Source organism: Conger conger, chromosome 2, assembly GCF_963514075.1.
Source record: "Conger conger chromosome 2, fConCon1.1, whole genome shotgun sequence".
Taxonomy (NCBI): Eukaryota; Metazoa; Chordata; class Actinopteri; order Anguilliformes; family Congridae; genus Conger; species Conger conger.
Genome location: NC_083761.1, coordinates 60,800,971 through 60,820,670, shown reverse-complemented (window position 1 = coordinate 60,820,670; position 19,700 = coordinate 60,800,971). Strand labels below are relative to the sequence as shown.

General features: G+C 38.9%; 1 protein-coding gene across 3 annotated transcripts; it reads left to right on the top strand.

The window, feature by feature from the left end:
• Positions 1–77: 77 nt before the first annotated feature.
• On the top strand, positions 78–3,574 carry LOC133122855 (small ribosomal subunit protein uS8-like). 3 transcript variants are annotated; one of them, XM_061233083.1, is made up of 5 exons: positions 78–187; positions 1,180–1,317; positions 1,549–1,628; positions 1,712–1,797; positions 3,438–3,574. In XM_061233083.1, exons 2-5 carry the CDS (start codon positions 1,185–1,187, stop codon positions 3,529–3,531), a joined length of 393 nt encoding a protein of 130 aa, XP_061089067.1. In that variant the 5' UTR covers positions 78–187; positions 1,180–1,184; the 3' UTR covers positions 3,532–3,574. The 3 variants fall into 3 exon arrangements, with proteins under 3 accessions (XP_061089067.1, XP_061089068.1, XP_061089066.1); XM_061233084.1 differs by lacking the exon at positions 78–187 and adding an exon at positions 271–574; XM_061233082.1 differs by lacking the exon at positions 78–187 and adding an exon at positions 748–787.
• Positions 3,575–19,700: the final 16,126 nt, after the last annotated feature.

Sequence of the window (19,700 nt, the reverse complement as noted above, 5' to 3'; positions counted from 1 at the left end):
TAAAGGTTAACAGTTGTAGAATTAACGGAAAAAATGTATATTATTTAACAAATATTGCCTTGAGTCATGGTCGTTTAAAACTAACCAAGCTTTACCAACTCTCCACTGCGCATGGGAATAACAATACTTTTCCCAAAATGCATCGCGAACTGAAGCCTCTTCCTCTTTCCGCCATATTGCAGAACTGGTAAGGCTGATGATTATGACTGTTTTTTAAAATCCTGTTGATATCAAAGTCATCTGAGCCTTAACCAGACTGCATGTCCCTACAGTTGAACACTAAGAAACAGAGACATTTAACGGTCAAATCATCTTTTGACGGGATGGACTTTTTAACGTTATTATGTCCTGATATTTGTGGTCTCTCTAGCCTCTGTATTGAGTTGAATCGTATGTGTTAAAACTCGTGGGTTGGTTTCAGTCACCGATGCATAAGCATTTGGCCTTAAGTTATTTAAGAAAAGTATGCGTTTTTAAGAAAATAACATTTCGGTTTTAGTGATTCCAGCTTTATTGTTGTGGCTAATGTCGGCCGATGTCTGTAGCAAACTTTACCAGCGAGCCACCATATAACGTAAGCTAGTTATTCGTCTAGCAAGCTACATTTAGCTAACTTAATGTTTCATGGTTGAGAGCCAAGTGTTTTTTTGCAAATGAATCGATCTTTCCAGTGTATCCCAACAATCTTGTGTTATGGGTTGTGAAGAGATTAGGGTTATTGCTTTCTTGCTTTTCCAACAGTAAGGTCTAGTAGACAGTGGCATGCCTAGGATTTCTTCTTCTCAAAGTAAACTTGCTTAACACTAGCTACTAGCTAGCATCTTTGTGTTGGTTAAGTTTTTTATACTATTTTATAATATTATGTTGCAGAAGTGTGAGATGGTAACGGAATGGACTTTAAAAATATAACCTCCGGTCTCCCAAACTGTCCTGCTGATGTTGTACGAGTGTATCTCAGGCCCTACATTCTGCACATTTGTAACAAAAACGTTTTTCATTCTACATAGCTAGCTAGTGATTTGCTTGACCCATTATGTGCTAAGGAAATAATGTGCCTCTTGCATGTCATTAAACATTCAGTGAAAGGCATGAGTTGTTTTTAGAGGCTGCTCTAGATGTAAAGGTGATTAAAAGATGGGGACCATTGTATACTGACATCTTGCTCTTGGAACCCTCCAGGCATCATGGTTCGTATGAACGTTCTCGCCGATGCGCTGAAAAGCATCAACAATGCAGAGAAACGTGGGAAACGCCAGGTTCTGATCCGGCCTTGCTCCAAAGTCATTGTGCGCTTCCTTACCGTCATGATGAAGCACGGTGAGTTGAGCTGTGTTCAACATGCATCATGATATACATGAGAGCAAAGCCTGTCCTGAATGTACTCCTACTCTGGTGTCCATGTCTCCATCGCATAGTGGAGGCTCCCTTTTATTTTTCATGAATTCCACTCTTTGTGCAATGATGCTTCTGCAGCATAACCGCTGTGTGCACTGCTGTGTCCTGGTTTCTCAGGTGTTGATTCATTATGGACTTTCTCTTTTCCTCCAGGCTACATTGGCGAGTTTGAGATTATCGACGATCACAGAGCTGGAAAAATAGTTGTTAATCTCACTGGCAGGCTGAACAAGGTAATGTTTCCTGCATTATTGCACTTGTGAATTACATCAAGGCTTACCTCAGCTGACCAACTTCTTTTGTGACCTTTTGGCAGTGTGGTGTCATCAGCCCCCGATTCGACCTGCAGCTGAAGGATTTAGAGAAGTGGCAGAACAACCTCTTGCCCTCTCGACAGTTTGGGTGAGCATGTGCATCTGTGTTTAACCTGACGCTTTCAAAGAATGCACTCTAAGGACTGAGGCTTGCCATTATGAGTGTTCATTTGAAAAAGAACATTACTTGGGACTTTGACTGCCCAGATACAGTCTTTGCTTGTTGCCGTCCATCATTGGCCATCGTGGTGTGCGAAACTCGGTTAATGAGTTGTACACGTTTCCGAAAAATTGCTAACCAATTTTTTTCTGGAGCTTAAATGGTAAGCTCATGTTGAATTAAATGCGCTTTCAACACCAGTGACAACACAGAAATTGGTCAGACAATTGAAAGAAAGATTTTTTTCTTTGTAATAATTCCGTCAGGCTTCTCCTAGCAAGTGGTCTATGGGTATTTCAGGGGGTTAAGAATGCAAACGCCACAGGGAATTCAGTTCTGCAGTATTGTAGTTGTCAAAGTTTTTCTGTGTGTTTTAAAGCTGTAGCTGTTGGTTCACTTATGGAGTATTGTATGGCGTTTCTTTAGGTTCAGGACAGAGGTGTTTATTCATTGACACACAAATTCAAACTAGCAAACTGAACTTAGCTTTTCACTATGCCGTATATAATTCATTATAATTTTGACTTGTACCATGCAGTTTCAATTTCTTTTCATAAAAAGCTCATTTAAATTCAGGTCTGAAAATATGCTGATTACAAAGTTATAGTGTGCTGATTATTAAAATCGATATCAGTACTTATTTGGGATATATTCTTTTTTGCTGTTGGGTAAGCTCAGTTCTACATGAGGACAATGCTCATGTGATGCTCCTCTGAAGTTTCCTTTCCCTCCCTCATTACTGGCTCATCTCTACCTCATCCATTAGCTGCATTTGTACTATTGATATGCTGCAAAATGCAAATTAATGTCCTTTCATTGAACCATTCCTCTGCTGTCTAATTATAGCATCAGCGTGGAATAAAATCTCAAAATGTATTAGATGTACAGCACTGCACTTGCTATATATGCCTTATCGCTGACATGCTAACCTATTGTTTTCTGGTTCGTCATGTCGATGCATCACTTGTCATTTAGTCTCGATAATGAGTTTGGTGGATTGTACATTGTTCCATTAAAACAAACCCAATGCTTGAGAATGCAAATGTATTGGTATACTTTCGTGTTTTGTGTAATGAAATGTAGAGCAGATAGCTATTTGGTAAAAAAAAAAAAAAAAGAAAGTTTTCTTTATTTGTCTGTTAATGCCCATCTATTGCCTGTAATCCTGTAATTTACTCTGATGGTTTAAGATGTTTTACTTAATCATATTTTCTTTCATATTTCAGTGAAAAACTGATCTGTGTGAAACTTTATAATGATGTACTAGGTTGAGGATGAGGATTAGGATTTTTCCAATTACATGATTTCTGCATCTCTGCTTAAAACAAATAACCCACAGGAGATAAAAATGTGTTGTGAATAATTTATCTTTAAATGAAAAACCATGTGGGAAGTAACATTTTGCAGCCAAAGATTGAGTTTATTAACCCTGCAAAGGGTCGGCATACCTGAGGAGGTAACATTGTTAGCATTGTGTCTCTGGATTGTGAAGCTACAATGGTATAGTGTGATTGTAAAGATGAGACTTGGACATTGTACTTACGCACCCTGTGTTTGCCTTTCTGCAGATACATTGTAATGACCACCTCAGCTGGCATCATGGACCATGAAGAAGCCAGACGGAAACACACAGGAGGCAAAATCCTTGGATTCTTTTTCTAAACATGTACAGTCTTGCAAATAAAACAAATTCTAGTCGACTGTTTCTTAGGTTATGTTGTTTTTTTTATGCAATAATACTCAAGAAGTGCCTTACCATGAGACTGCTTGAGACATTATCTCATGGTAAGTCACAAATTGAGTGTGTTATTGCAATTATACACAGTTTTACCAACAACTGAAAGAACGATACAGTAACTCAGGTTAAAACTTAAGCAATATTAGCATGAAAACGGATCTCTTCTGAAGTGTTGCAAGGTTCCGTATTTCTGATCCCTTGATCAACCCAAATGTAAATATAGTGGGTTGATTTTGCCATGTTATGAGTGTGATGTGTCTCAGCCCGTCACAATGCCAGGTTGGTACCAACTTGTATAATTCCCAGTAAGAGCTGCTTCTGCAATCCAAAGAACCTGAATTCATGATTAGAATTTTGTGTCTTAGCTCTCTTTTGAAGCCCCTAATAGTGGTACTCTAACACGCCTCCAACGTTAACCCATTCCTCAACCCGTGACTGTACAGAGTTCTCAATTTACAGGTAGACGAAGACTAAAATAAGATTTCATCTTCCATCAGGATCCTCTTGAGTATTTCACAACCCTGTTGGTTTCACTTGATGTTAAATGAACAACTGCCTTTTCGATGTGCTGCTGGAGAAATGTGTGCATTCTCAATTCCCACGGTGTACATTTCCTATACAGTCCCCTCCATAAGTATTGGAGCAGCTAGGCCATTTCCTTTGTTTTTGCAATATAGTGAATATATTTGTGGTTGAGATAAAAAGATGAACGCAAGACAATAGTTCAGGATTTCTGCTTTTAGTTCCTGCTATTTACACCTATGCGTGTTAAATTACTCAGAACGTAACACCTTTGATGTCAGACCACCCAATTTTTAGGTAAGCAAAAGTATTAGAACAGAGTGTATTTAAGTAAATGAAAGAAAATAACGTTTAATATTTGGTAGCATCTCCCTTGCTTGCAATAACTACATCAAGCCTGCAACCCATTGACTTCACCAAACTCTTGCATTCTTCTTAGAGGTTAGTCTTGGTCTCATCAATCCATAAAACTTTGTTCGAGAACTTTTGTGGCTCATCTCTGTACTTCTTTGGAAACTATTCTCGCCTTCTGAATCTTACTTAGTGGTTTGCATCTTGTGGTATAGCGTCTATATCGCTGCTCTCAACGTGTTTGAATTAAGACCCCTTCACCCCTGCCCTATGGAGATTGTGATGTCACTGACTGATTTTTGGGGGGTTTTCTTCATAGCTCTAACAATGTTTCTGTTACCTGCTGCTGTTTTCCTTGGTTGACCCTCTGTTGCTCAGTACGGAAGCGGTTGGTTTCTTTTTCAAGACATTCCAAGTTGTACACACTTGCCAATGCTTGTGCAATTGCTTTTTTCCCTCTTTTCTAAGCTTCATAATGGCTTGCTTTTCTCCCAAAGTCAGCTCTCTGGTCTTCATGTTGGTTTCTTTTTTCTAACTCAAATGCAGTTTTCACAGGCCAAACCTGAGGCTAAAACCAAGAGTAGACATTCAGAACTATTTATTGTTTAACCAATCAATTTAACAGGACACATCTGGGCAACAAGAAACACTCATCAGTTGCATGGTCCAATACTTGGTACAATACAAATTGGGTGGTCTGATACAAAAGGTGATATGTTCTAAGTTGATTAACAAATCTAGATAAAAATACCAAGAAATAAAAGCTGAAATTTGGATGTCATCTCATGTGCATCTTTTGACCTCAAACTCCGTTATCTTCAGTGTATAGCAAAAACAAAGGAATTGACTTTGTTGTTCCAATACTTTTGGAGGGGAATGTATCTTGGTTTTACCTTCTCTTTAATTACAGTTCCCTTTCAAATGTGTTTCACATTTAAGCCACCAATGAATACTCTTGGTTAACGGAGAATGCATTGGATGGTATGCCACAAGCAAACCAACCTGCTGTAAGTGCAACATGATGCGGTTTCTATTGCATACATTTTCTTTGAGCTGTGTCTAGTGCAATGTTATGAAATAAGTAATGCTCTCATTCGAAAAGCAAGAAGCATGCGCTTTACTGCAAATTTAATTGAATTCTTTTCTGGCAGTTTTATTGTCGTGGTGCATCGGACAACTAAATGTTAATTGAAATACATTAAATATGCAGAATCCTATTCAATCAGAGTTGGATGCAAAATCCCTTTATCAACCATCAGCTTGGGAAGAGCCCTTTGGCTTTTCAGAAGACACTGATGGTAATTCACCATCACAAGTCAGGTAATAAACATAAGTACATAAATGGTTAAACTTAGCACTGTAAGAGCAATAATAAAAATGTGTAAAACATATGCAATGTTTGCAAACTTGGCAGGAAGAGGATGCAAGTGCATGGTATGCAAATTGGAGAAGCACAAGGAGAAGCACCTCAATACCGCCATACCGACTCAAATACTCCACACTCCACAAAATCCACACTGAATTGTTCAGTAAAAACAGCAACCATGTTCTACAATGTTCTCTCGGTCTCCGGACATGGACTTAAATTCCATGAAAAAATATAAATGATTCTGAAAATTTCAAATTGTCAAAAATCCAAAAGAGTGTTTTCTAACCTCATTACAAATTATAAGAAAAGACACATTGCTGTTATCCTTGCTAGGGGTGTTTGCACAAAGTATTAAACTAGGGATGCCAATGATTATTTTTATTTAAAAAGAATCCCTCGTGATTATGGTGTGTTTTATTTCTGGCACAAAACAACATTAGAATAGCCCAAAGGTACGTTGAACTCTATATCTTCAATCCTGTAATTTCAGTGTGGAATATGTTTAAATAATTAAGATTGTTTAATTTAATTGAAATAGGTTAATCTATTTAATCACTGTGGGAGTGGAAGGATCTCAGTGGCTGCTGTTAATTAGAGTAGTGGAAATGTAATGGAGGAAAACAACAAATGAACTAAATGATGCCTGATTACCAGGTCAGGATTTGGGGGACTCTTCTACCATATGTTAAATTGGATGTGTGCGTTTTCTTATTTTTCTTATTTTTTGCAATTGGTGTGCAAAACAGGTAGCGGACAAGATGTATTCTACTAGTCATGCGCAGTGGTCCAATTCTGCGTTTCCTGATGGTGCTGTGGTTTGATGAGCTGGGTAGAGTACCTACTGGATAAAGTGTTTGGATCTGATAACATGGATATGCAGTTATAAGTGCTGGCCACCAAATGGGGATAATGAGTACTTAAAATTTAATTTTCACTCTTAGAATATAAATATCAAAGCAATTGCCTTTGCCCCAAGCTCTGTAATAATTGCATGCTGTGATAAGCCAGGTAACAGTTTATACTGGATGAATGTGATTTAATTAAAATAGCAGTTGCAAACCCACATGCATTTAATCAGAAATAATGACAAAACAACAGAATTCTATAATTAAGCTATTTCCAGGGATAGGGTTTGGGAGGCTATTTGATGGGCCATAGGGGGATTGTGAATTTCATGTACATTAACTTTGCTCACTGAATGCAGGGCTCTGGCAGAAAATCCAGTATATGCATGCCTGTCACGGCAGGAAGTCTGAAAGGCAAAGAGGAAGTAGACCGTGGGAAGGCCCTGTCACCAATCACTCCCTCCGAGACATGCTTTGTTAAAACTGATTCAGGACCCTCAAATCCTTTGCCTTTCCTGTCAGAACAGATGGTGCGCGAATGCACAAGGCAATTACCTCATTCAATGTTTAGGTGATCATTTAAAATTTAATTAGGAATTTGCACATTTCTGTCATGACTGTCATGTAGGTCAAAATCTCTCTGTACTAAGAATCTCAGTAGATCCCTTGCTGGACCTCCAGTGTGAATGTATTACGTGGAATTTATGCAATTTTCATGCACCTCATGCAAACACTTATAATGTCACTAATTTCTGCTATGTGTACTGCACTGAAAGTTTTTCTAGCCTTGAATATGGGCAGCATATAGTGTCGTGCCTAAGGTGCTTGACTGGGAACTGGAAGTGTAGCCACAATAACATACATGCATCAATTGGGGCCTTGAGTAACGCCCTTAACCCCACATTTCTCCAGGGAAATTGGCCCCTGCTTCATCTAATCAACTGCAAAAAAAGCATCAGCTAAATTACTGAAAAGTAATTATCGACGTTAGATGGCAGCCAAATATTTCTAGTGTTTTATTTGGGACTTGAACCTTAGCGTGTATATATAACTGTAGTGAGCAATCACAATTTTCTTCCTGCTAGACCTGTTTCTTTTGCCCAGGGATCTCCCTGCACCCTGGCTCTTTCTGTGTATCAGTCTGCTAGCATCTCTCTACGGGTGTTGATTACTGTTAACTACCACCAGGGGATGCATTTCCTGGAGATTGAAGGACACGGTAAAGGATGTGCAGAAGCCTGGTGAGCTCCACAGTAAGAAAAGGGAGCTGTTGTCTTTTTTCTTGCCTCAGCACAGCTGTTACCATTTACAAATAATGGTTGAATTCACACAAAGTGGCAAGGTCCATATGCATGCCTTCATTTTATGTTACATTGGTCCAGTCAGACCTTCATACACCTATAAAGCCAAAAGGAAATCTGTACTTTCTACCAAAGAGATTTAAAAGCGAATTATTCTCATGATACTGAAGACTTTTTAACTGTTAAATTGTTTAAGATTCACGTGGTTGCACTATCGTTGCTTAAGACTTGGAGTGCAAACTTATTAAGTAATTAAAGGCACATTCTAACATATCACCCAATGCTGGCTGCATTGAAGCCAGTAGAGATTGGCGTCCATGACAGAAATAATTCAGTTTTAATTAAAGTGGTAAATGTCTGTCTCCCATCGTTTTACTCTGTAGCTCTCAGCGGTAAGGGATAGGAATCCCTAAGGATATGAGCGTAGCCATGATAACTTGATGTTAGAAGGTAGGAGACACTCCTCACAAGGATAACTGGCATGTTTTATAATCACAGTTCTATCAACAATATATGTTGAAATGACTTTTTTTGATTATGTTAATATTACATATTTACATGGTTTGCAGTTACAGGTACACTCACTGAGCACTCTTTATTAGGTACACCTACTTATTCATGTGATTATCTTATCAGACAATTGTGCGGCAGCAGTGCAATGCATAAAATCATGCAGATATAGGTCAAGAGATTTGGTTAATGTTCAACCACAAATCAACCATAAGAATGGGGAAAAATTTAATCTTAGTGATTTCAACCGCATGATTGTTGGTGCCAAACAGGCTGGTTTGAGTATTTTTGTAACTGCTGATCTCCTGGGATTTTCAAGCACAACATTCTCTAGAGTTTATTCAGAATGGTGTGAAAAACAAAAAACATCAGTGAGTGGCAGTTCTGCGGATGGATACACCTTGTTGATGAAAGAGGTCAATGGAGAATGGCCAGACTGGTTTGAGCTGACAGAAAGTCTACTAAAACCACTCTGTACAATTGTGGTGAGCAGAAAAGCATCTCAGAATGCACAACACGTCGAACCTTGAGGCGGATGGGCTACAACAGCTGAAGACCACGTCGGGTTCCACTTCTGTCAGCCAAGAACAGAAAGCTGAGGCACAGGCTCACCAAAACCAGACTGGTGGCGGTGGTGTAATGGTGTGGGGAATGTTTTCTTGGCACCCTTAGTAATACCTGTTAATACCAATCAATCATCGCTTGAATGCTACAGTCTATTTGAGTATCGTTGCTGACCATCTGCATCCATTCCTGGCCACAATGTACCCATCTTCTAATGACTACTTCCAGCATGATAATGTTTGTTTTGAGAGCAAATGGAGGCACTACCCAGTGTTAGTATAGTGTTCCTAATAAAGTGCTTAGTGAGTGTATGTATGTCACATATAGTCAGTGAGCACTTTAATAGGTATTTATTTGAGTTATTTTTTAGACTTATCGGTCTTCTGTTGCTGTAGCCTATCCACTCAAGAGGTTTGACAAGTGTTCAGAGATGCTCTTCTGCATACCACTGTTGTAATGTGTGGTTATTTGCCTTACTGTCACCTTCCTGTCAGCTTTGACCAGTTTGGCCCTTCTCCACTGACCTCTCTTATTAACAAGGCATTTTTGCCTGCAGAACTGCTGCTCACTGGATGTTTTTTGTTTTTTTGCACCATTCTCTACAAACTCTAGAGACTGTGCATGAAAACCCCAGGTGATCAGCTGTTTCTGAGATATTCAAATGAACAATCATTCCATGGTCGAAGTCACTAAAATCTAATTTCATCCCCATTCTCACATTTGGTCTGAAAAACCTCTTGACCATATCTGCATGCTTTCTATGCATTTAGTTGCTGTCACATGATTGGCTGATTAAATATTTGCATTAACAAGCTGGTGTATGGGTCTAGATAATAAAGTGGCCTGTGAGTTTATGTCCTATGAACTAGAGAATAGTGCTTTCCATTTCAGAAAAACTATGAGCAATTATCGCCATACTACCTGATTTATCTTCATGGTATAAATTGTCATTAATTACTGAATACTGTAATATTTTCTTTCTCTATAACCAGTGATCACGTTACTCCAATTACATGGAGCATGAAAAAGATCTGAATTTATTAATCTTCCACATATAAGCATTTTTCTATTCCTGCATCTAATAGTGGATGCAATCACTCCATTTTCTCTACCATGTAGTAATGGACATATAATAGCCCATTACTACCTCTCCTGTGGAATCTTATAATATTACACCTCCTCATTGCTACACCTTTGGGTCCATCATTCCTGTGACCTCCTTGATGCATCATACTGCACTTATGGAAATATGATTGCCACCATTTTGCTTTTTGTCTGGTTTTCACATCCATATAGGACAGACTAGCTCTGGCTCTTTGGCTGGGCTTCACATTTTCATTATGCTTGACATAGTTTACATCATCTGAATTGTGGCCATCAATAATACTGTCCTTCATCTCCTCTATCTCTGCGTATTGTAGACCAAATGCAAAAGTGGATACAGAAGGCACTCCAGATTGGTGGAGTATCTACCAACACAGAACTACATAAAACTTTGTTTAAAATGTGACTACAATAATGTTACATTTTGCTTGTTCATCCATGATGTAAAATTACAGATTTTTTTAAAACCAAATAAAACATGCTTTAGCTTACAAAAGACCAAAGCTTATTGCCTCATTATTGACCACTTAGGATTTATTGCCAGTATGTACATCTGCCGAGAGAAAGCAGAACAGGACAGGTCTATATTCTCTGTATTAACAGACTTCTGTTTCACCCCAGCGCTGGCCTGGTAGTTTATAATGAACTTCATATGAAAAGACCGCAGAAATGCATTAGTTTGTTGGTACAATATGTAGGGTAAGTGCTCAGAGACTCCTTGTCTCCCATATTGATTCACAGCACTAAGCACATTGGAGTTTGTGTAGATACCACAGGGTCTCTGCTGCGGTAAACTTAGCTGAGGTCCCTGTGTGTCCCTGCACGTGCTCCACGAGGCTGTGGTCTTTCTTGCAGCTGTTTGTTGTCCATCCGTCCCTCCAGACTGAGCAGCACCAGAGAAACGAAGCCAGGGCGAAGCTCCCATACATCAGAGATGGGCAGAGTTAGCCTCATATGTCAAACATTGTTTACTGTGCCTGGAAGATGAGCTACTGTTTTATGAACTAATAACATTGATTAAACATTACATTTGATGGATGCACCTGACAACTTCTGTAAAGTTTTGCCATCTTTCTTTCTGTTTCTCTTTTTCAGGGCAGCTTGTGACCTCATGGTTACAGTGCTGCACGTGATTCTGGGGGGTTGGCATGTGTGTTTGGGCATGACACGTAACATCAGCTTCTCCAGTCAATATCAATGCTTTATCGGGCCTGTTGTATGTTGTCAGATGGAAGTTCTTCAAGCAGCACCTCTCCCCATCCCTCCCTACCTCCCTGAGAACCTTAATTGTTGTCTTTGTGAATTACGTTGTGTTTCGGTATTTTTAGTTGGCTAGCTAAGCAGTATTTGGATAGTTAAGTTTGGTCACTTTTGCTTTGTTGTTTGTTTATTTGTTGTTTAAATAATAAAAAAAAAGGCCCTGGGCCTTATCTTTGTTGTACGGGTAGCAATTGAAATTGTACTTCCCTCTAGGGTCTTTCAGCGCACTTATCCCTGGTTATAGGTATGCACTTTGTTGTACGTCTGCCAAATGCCAATAATGTAATGTAATGTAATGTAAAAGTAGTTTAAGTATCATGAGAAATAAATTGCAGGAATATATGACATAACATAATGTGATGGCAAGAACAGGCCATTCAGCCCATCAATACTCACCTTTTCCTAACCCTAAATGTACCACTACTTAGTTTGCCTAAAAGCTAAATAGTATCAAGCACCGTGTCACCTCTAGTTTACTTTGGTAATCCCTTTAATGGATTTAAAAGCCTCAATCAAATCTCCACTGAGTCTCCTTTTAGTAAGCTTGAAGTGATTAAGCATCTTAAGTCTATCCTCATAACCCTTATGTTTTATACATGGAATCAATCTGGTTGCTCTTCTCTGAATCTTGTCCAGTGCCACTTTATCTTTCTTATAGTGTGGTCCCCAGAACTGCACACACTCCACTTCCCACAATACCCTGTTCAGATAAGGCCCCTCCTACTACTCTTTGTGTTCTGTCCTGTAGCCAGTTCCGAAACCACTTTGAAATGGCTCCTATAATTCCTACTGTCCTCAGTTTGAGAATGAGTTTGTCATGCAGTACCATATCAAATGCTTTTTGAAAATCAAAATGTACAATATCATAAGCCCTGCTAACATCAAAACACTCGGTAGCTTCCTCAAAGAATGCCAAAAGGTTAGTCAGTCATGACCTACCTATAAAAACCATGCTGGCTATTCCTTAGAATGTTACTATTTTCAATATATGATTCTAGTTTTTCTGTAATGATAGATTTTTTTAATACCTCATTTAAACAAAGACATTCCAGTCTGGTGCTTCTACACATCTTCTCCTGTCCTCACTGCCTGCTGTCCCAAGCCACCATTACTAGAATTTTGCCTTGAAACAATATTATTAGTGCTCTCATCATTATATGTAGCCTTTACTGTTTTCCATTTGGGCAGTCTGAGCCTCCCTGTCCCCCAAGTCCCAAATTTAAATAATCCTGTGCTATCCTAAACAGTGCGGGTGTTGAAAGGAAAAGGTGAAATAGTATGAATGATAGTAATGATCAAAGCTACAGCGTATTACATAAATAAAAAAATAATCCTGGTTTTCTCTGCTAAATGCCAACACAGATACAAAAACACATGCATGCATAAACAAATATATAAATACTCACCTTGCACAAGTATAATCATATATTTTTCCATTTTCTGAATTGATACGCCTTTGAGAAGGAATATGTAATGTGCCTATTCCTTAGACAGGGCTCTGTAGAAAGGCAGTGGGGCAACATTGGCTCAGGAGGTAAGAGCTCTCATTTGGGCAGTCGTCTGGCAGTCGGAGGGTTGCTGGTTCGACTAACCCCCCAATTGCTCCTGACAAGCTGGTTGGTGCCTTGCATGACAGCCATTTGCTATTGCTGTGTGAGTGTGAGTGTGTGTGTGAATGGGTAAATGGACGAATCAGAAGCATCAATTGTACAGCTTTGGATAAAGGCGCTATATAAATGCAGGCCATTTACCAAAGGCATTTATTTCCAAAACATGAACATTCTCCCCTTCATTGGGTCATTACTGCAGGGCTGAATTCAGGGTGTCAGTTCCTCAAACCATCTCAAACATCTCAAAATACAACAAAATAACATGCTCCATTATATCCTGCCATTCATCTGAATTCAGGGCTTCATATAGCTTTAACTATTTTTTGTATTGTGCATTACAAATATATAACATCAGTTATATTTTTCCTGCTAAAGCCAGTAGTCAGATCCTGTCCATTACTACTGCTGGCTAAGCAGTTGTTTGATGGTCTTTGTGCATAGGGCTGTTGGCTGTGTCATGTGTGCCAGGACTGGGGATCCCAGCCCTGTAGCATCTGAGCCCTGTGTTTGGAGAGAGGGAGTGTGCTGGTGGATAGGATTATTGCTACTGGCATGTCCATGATACAGAGCTCCTCGATGATGAGGACAAAGCCATTCTTACTCCTCTTCATTGTCAGGAGAAGGAAAGCATATGGTCATAATTCATTTTTGGGAGGGAGAGGCATTGATGGAAACAATATAGTAGTCATTTATCAAACTTAACTCTTTGGATTTGTGTCCTACGAGGAAATGCCACCTTTTTCTCACTATAATTAAAGTACATTTAGAATTGAAATATGGAGCCGAAAATGCTGAATTTTTTTATCTGTGAACTATAGTAATCATCTGCTAATTGTACGTGAATTTAGACCAAAAGCATTAGGCTGTGTACTTCTATCAAAAGACTTTCTTAGGTATTATTAATAATCTGTAAAGTAACTAGAGGAGGGGGACAGATTCTTTTTTTGAAAAACCCGGACCGGATCTCAGATTTATTTTTTTTGAAACCCGAACCAAAAAGTGGATTGATTATTAATTTTTTTTAATTTCAGAAAAAAAAAGTGGATCAGATTTTTTTTGTTGGAAAACCCGGACCGGATTTCTTAAAAAAATGGATAGCATTTGTTTATTATTTTTTTAAACCCGGACCGGATTTCAGAAAAAAGTGGTTCAGATTTGTTTGGGGAAAATTTGGACTGATTTTCTGAAAAAAGTGGATCTGCTCCCTACTCTGTATCCAAATCCATCCTAATCTATCTTAATCTATCCTAACCTGTCTTTATATCTATATCCTAATCTAGGGGTGGCCAATCCTGGTCCTGGAGAGCCACAGGGTGTGCTGGCTTTCGTTCTTACTCAACAGATCAATCTCTCCTATTCTAATATAATCTGGGGTGATTCTGCCCCTGGGGAGTAATAAAATATACTCTGTATTTTTATTCAGGATGCATTGAAGCATTTTGTCAAGCCGTTCAGTTTTTCTGGTTTTATGTGCAGTACTTATCTGATTTTCAATACATACAATACAACATTTGGGATTCAAGTACATTCATGTACCTACAAACATAGCTGGTATATAAGCATATGGATGATGCTTTTGTATTCTTTAGGTTGCAAAACATGATACTATATATACATTTCAAAAATGCATGTTGAAGAGCTAATATGCTAGTTAATGTGTCATATATTAGTACAAGCAGATGGTGTTCTGGAAAGAAAGGTTGTGTGTAGGCAGGTATGCGTTTGTGTGTGTGTACATTAGACCCCTTAATACCAACTGAGTGTGATCATCTACAGCTGGTTGCAGTAATATGACAGTGACTTTAGTTTACTCTAATGACCAAAACTGTCCCCAGTTCTCAATCCAATAGATCATGAATGTGTGACCAAAAAATCTTTTCATTAAGTCAGTATGGACAAAAGACAAAAATGTGGGTGCAAAATGGGTCCTTCAGGGGATTCGATAGATGGATCTAATAAAATATAAATATATATATATATATATATATATATATATATATATATATATGCCTACATACTGTACATACTGCTCAAATTTGGGGTACAGCATTCATACAGAGCATTCCGACAAAGCGATCTTATCAGTCTCTCCCTATATATATTTTTAGAAAAAATAAAAGCTTCTGGCTGTGATTTAATACCTCTGATAAAAATTGTTGCGATAATGTTTTACTACAAATACTGTTGTCATACTCAGTGTAACATCGAGTAATTTGTATCGTTCTGGCTTCTGCATCGCAAGTGTTAACATCTTTATTTTTGATCAAATTCATCAAACAGACATGACTTGTGCTGAGGCATCTACAAATATGGTGTGTGGGTTTCACAGAGGCACTCTGTGTCTCTGCTCAAATGTAGCTGCTATTTCACAGCGAGGTATTGGAGTGCAAGAGCAATGGGGCTGTGCCTTGTCCATCAGGGCACCATATTGATGGGATTAAAGGTAATAAGCTCACCCAAGCCGTGCATGAAGAAGATGAGCTAATTAGCGCAGCGCTGCTATAAGGACAGGTAGCCACCTTTCTCCCCTTTTCCCCGCACAGGGGATTAGATCAGTGCCACCAACCTCCTGTGGTCGAGGCAGGTTCACGCGACCCCACTCCTGGAGGTAAGCTGGTGGGGTGGAGGAGGTGGTACAGGTGGAGCGACTTGTGCATGGTGGGCTGGAAACAAGAGCGTGCGGCTTTCATTTCACATCCCAGAAAGGCTCATAAGGAAGTAGCAACAAATAATTTCATCATTCAATCACCAATAAATGACCACTTTTCTACTGTAACTATTGAAAGTATTCAAATATGATTGGGTGCTATGTTAGCCCTGCCAGCTTGATAATTGAGCAGGTCTAGCTGGGTATGAGCTGGTCATGCAGGCCATAAAGCTAGCTAGTCAACCAGTTAGTGCTGGTAGCCTGTCTGAGCTGAACAACCAAATAGCCAGCCATTTCAAAACCTAGCTTGAGCTGTTTTTAGTTTTTTTTTCAGCATGGAAGCACTTCCATGTCAGTGCTAGGAGGAAACATGCCTCATGGTCGCTGTGACCAGCTGATCAAAATCAGATTTTGGACAAAAGTGAAATCATCAAAACCAAATCATATTTCCAAAGGAACAATAAAACACAGAAGTGACTGACAGTCTTCTGAAATACTTGACTTGTGAGAAGGCAGTATCAGCGTGCTGGCTGAAGTCATTGAAGATAATGGCTGCAATACCCCATGTAAGGGCCTGGGGGCAGTGATGACTTCCCAAAGGCTTAAGCATTCACAGTGTCAGACTTGCTGCATTGGACAGACCGTTTATGCATTCTACAGGAAAGTCTTGGACGCTAATTAAGATTGATTCAGAGATAGCAGAATTAATACTGATCTGGTGGAATGGCCTGAAATGAAAATCCTTCCAGTACTGCAAACCTAATTCTTCCTTGTGTCTTCTATCTATCAATCATTCTGCACCATTCTGAAGCGGAGAGGAATGTGACCAAGCATGAAATAAATAAATAAATAAATACAAAATAATGGAATTGTTCTCTGACGTAAGTGTTCTGCATCTGAAAGAACATTTTCTAGACCAGAGCTACTGTATGTTTGAGCTACTCCCTGTGTGTCGGTATCTGCTGCTTATCCAGGAAGACAGGTGTTGACGGTAATGCCTGGTGTTCTGAGCACCATAATCTAATTCCAGATGTAAGTGAACAATTTTACAGCATGCTGTAGCAGAGGCAGCAATAAGGAAGCGGGGAATCCAGGCGAAAGCGGTTATCAAGGGACCCGTAAAACGTGTGGCAATAGAAAATGAATCTAGGTTACAAAGGGTTGTTTTCCCCCCCCGAAATTGGCAGGTAGAATCAGGAGGGTACAGTTACACTTTGAGGCTGTTTTAAAAACTGGCTCGCCCCCCCACGTTTCCCCCCTCTCCCTGCCTGTCTCTGTATGCGTATGTGCTTGCGGGGAGTTTGTTTTGCGAAGAGCCGAGGCGCGGTATGATAGATGGGATGTTTAGAAAGGCTTTGAATTTATGGACGTGACTACGGCCATCCATCCCCACGGCAGGCTATCCTCAAGGACACAACTGCAGGCCTGATTTGGTGCCTGGTTCTTTGGGGACACCTTCCTCTCCTCTGCCATTCACTGGACAAACAGAATTAGCCGGAAAAAGACCGGTGTTTTCCAATTCATTCATTTCGCTATTATGTGGGAAAGATTATAATTTCATCAATGCCCATTATTTTAGTACAACATTATTTTAGCGTTAAAAGGGACACTTTGAATTACAAATTTCCAAATTGATCCTTTCCTATATTGTTAGTTTGTTGTTGGCAGTGGTGGGGAAACGCCTTCAGGATAATTGCCGTAATTAGCAACATAAATATCGCAGCACTATGTAAGTGTTTTGGTAAAAATAATGAAATGTTTTGTTGCTCAACCAGAAATAACTTTGTAACATATAATTTGCATAATTCACAGGTCATTTAATAAACCTTTTTCGGAGTAACTTTTTTGTTTCTTCTTTTAAAAAGGGAAAAGCTATACATTATGTTAATAAAATATGAGATGTGCACATCCCCGTATTCAGGAAAACATGATCTCAGCCCGATGCTGCATTGCACGTCAGAGCTAGATGTGCTGATAGATCATACAGTACATCCCACATTTATTGTCACAGGGATTACAAACAATGACAAAGACAGAGAGGCAAATAGTAAAAAATACCAATGTATATGCATGCACACACTCTTTCAATAAAGCTAATATTTAAATGAGTATGGCCAGAGATTAGATTTTGCATGTGTAATGAACAAAGACATCCAGAGGTTGCAGAACGGAGAAGTTTGTCTACTGTGTAGGGTTTGATGATTTACATACAGTATGGCTCTGTTTGTTTTGTGCCTACAGCAGGCCTAGGGGCTGGGTTTGATTAAATGCAGGAACTGAAATGTGAGAGCTGCAAAGGACTAAAATTACAGCAGACCACATCATGTGAAGGTCTGACAATTGCTGGCTTCTACTTGCCACACACTAGTTATTTTTGTGCATGACGAATTCTACCGTGTTAACTGATTAAAAGTAAAGTTATTGTATAGTTAACTTTCAGTAAGGGGTACAAAGAACAGACATACAATATGTATTTGGTTTAACAAGGAATCAAGTCCTGTTTTAGCTATCTGGGTATTTCTCACTGAATAGCAGTAATACTTCTCTCATCATATTATTAAAAGCAGTGAAATTTATGAATTAAGTTAAATAATGGACTCCATTGTCCTAGAAGTTATTTCGCCTCATGTCATAACCGGAAAAATGTTTTATGGGTTGTTCATATAAATGATGTCATATAAAAAATTATTTTGTGGAAAGGGCAGCAATAAATTCGATTTTGAGGTAATGTAATGTTTAATAGGGTTATCCAAGACACAGTGGTAGGTATGGCACCGATGTGGAGATGAGATTAAGCATGACACTGCGTGTGAGGCAGTTGACAAATTTTACTCACAGCTGGTCAGTAACAGGATCCAATCTTCTTCTGATACAGGGCAAGGCTCAGGCCCACTGGAACACGTTAAACAATAAATCAATCTGCGTTAGCAGCAAAGTGATTTCACTCATCCTCTCCCAAGAGGTGAGCTGTCTGTGTCAAGAAGAAGTCTAACACTATTGACTAACCAACTTCACATTTTTCTGATGGTGTGCTTGTCAATTCAAGCCCTCACCAGAGTGCTCTAAACAGACTTGGCTTCAGGAAGGTTTGGTTTGGTGTGTTAAATTATTAAATTCTGAATATAAATTCTCAAATGTGTCTAACAAGCAGGGCTATAGGTCTGAATGGTAAGGAATGGTTCACTTTCTGGAGTTTTAAAAATATTATTTCACTACCAGCTAAAGTAGACTCCATGTCATTCCAAAGCAGGTACAATGATGGAAGAGGTTGTACCTGTATACAGACGACAGAATAATGTAAGTATGGGAAAACTGGAGTGGAGAAACAACAAATGCAGAAATTGTGGCTGAAAGCACACATTCACTGACCATGATGCAGGAAAAAAGAAGAGCAACTCTTCCTCAGGTGACTGAGAATGGCAATGCAGGATGTGATCAGACTGTGTCAGCAAGAACAGTCCATCGACACTATATAGAGAGGGATATAATAGTAGGAATGCAGTGCATAACCCCCTCATTACAAGAATTCAGTAGTACAAAAACCATAGGCACTGGTCTGCAGAGATGTGGTTAAAAGTGATATATGATGAGATGAGTCATCCTTCATCCTTCACCATATTTTTAACAAGAGGGCGATGCATGTGTGGCATTCACCAGGTGAACAGTACAGGCCTGAATGCTTGACCCCGACAGTGGAGTCTGGAGGTTATGTTATGCTGTGGGGGGCATTTTTCTGGATATATATCTTTTCATATAAATATATATATATATATATATATATATATATATATATATATATATATATATATATATATATATATATAACACAAATATTTTTAATGTTAATTTTATTTTTAACTATTTCCTATGGCACCTTATATATAGCAGATATTTTGAATATGTTCATCATTTTGAATAAAGTAAATTTCAATTAATGTTTTTTAATGTAAGGCCTCTGGAAACCACAAATCTTGGAATTCCCAGGCCACTCCAACCATTACAAAAACCAA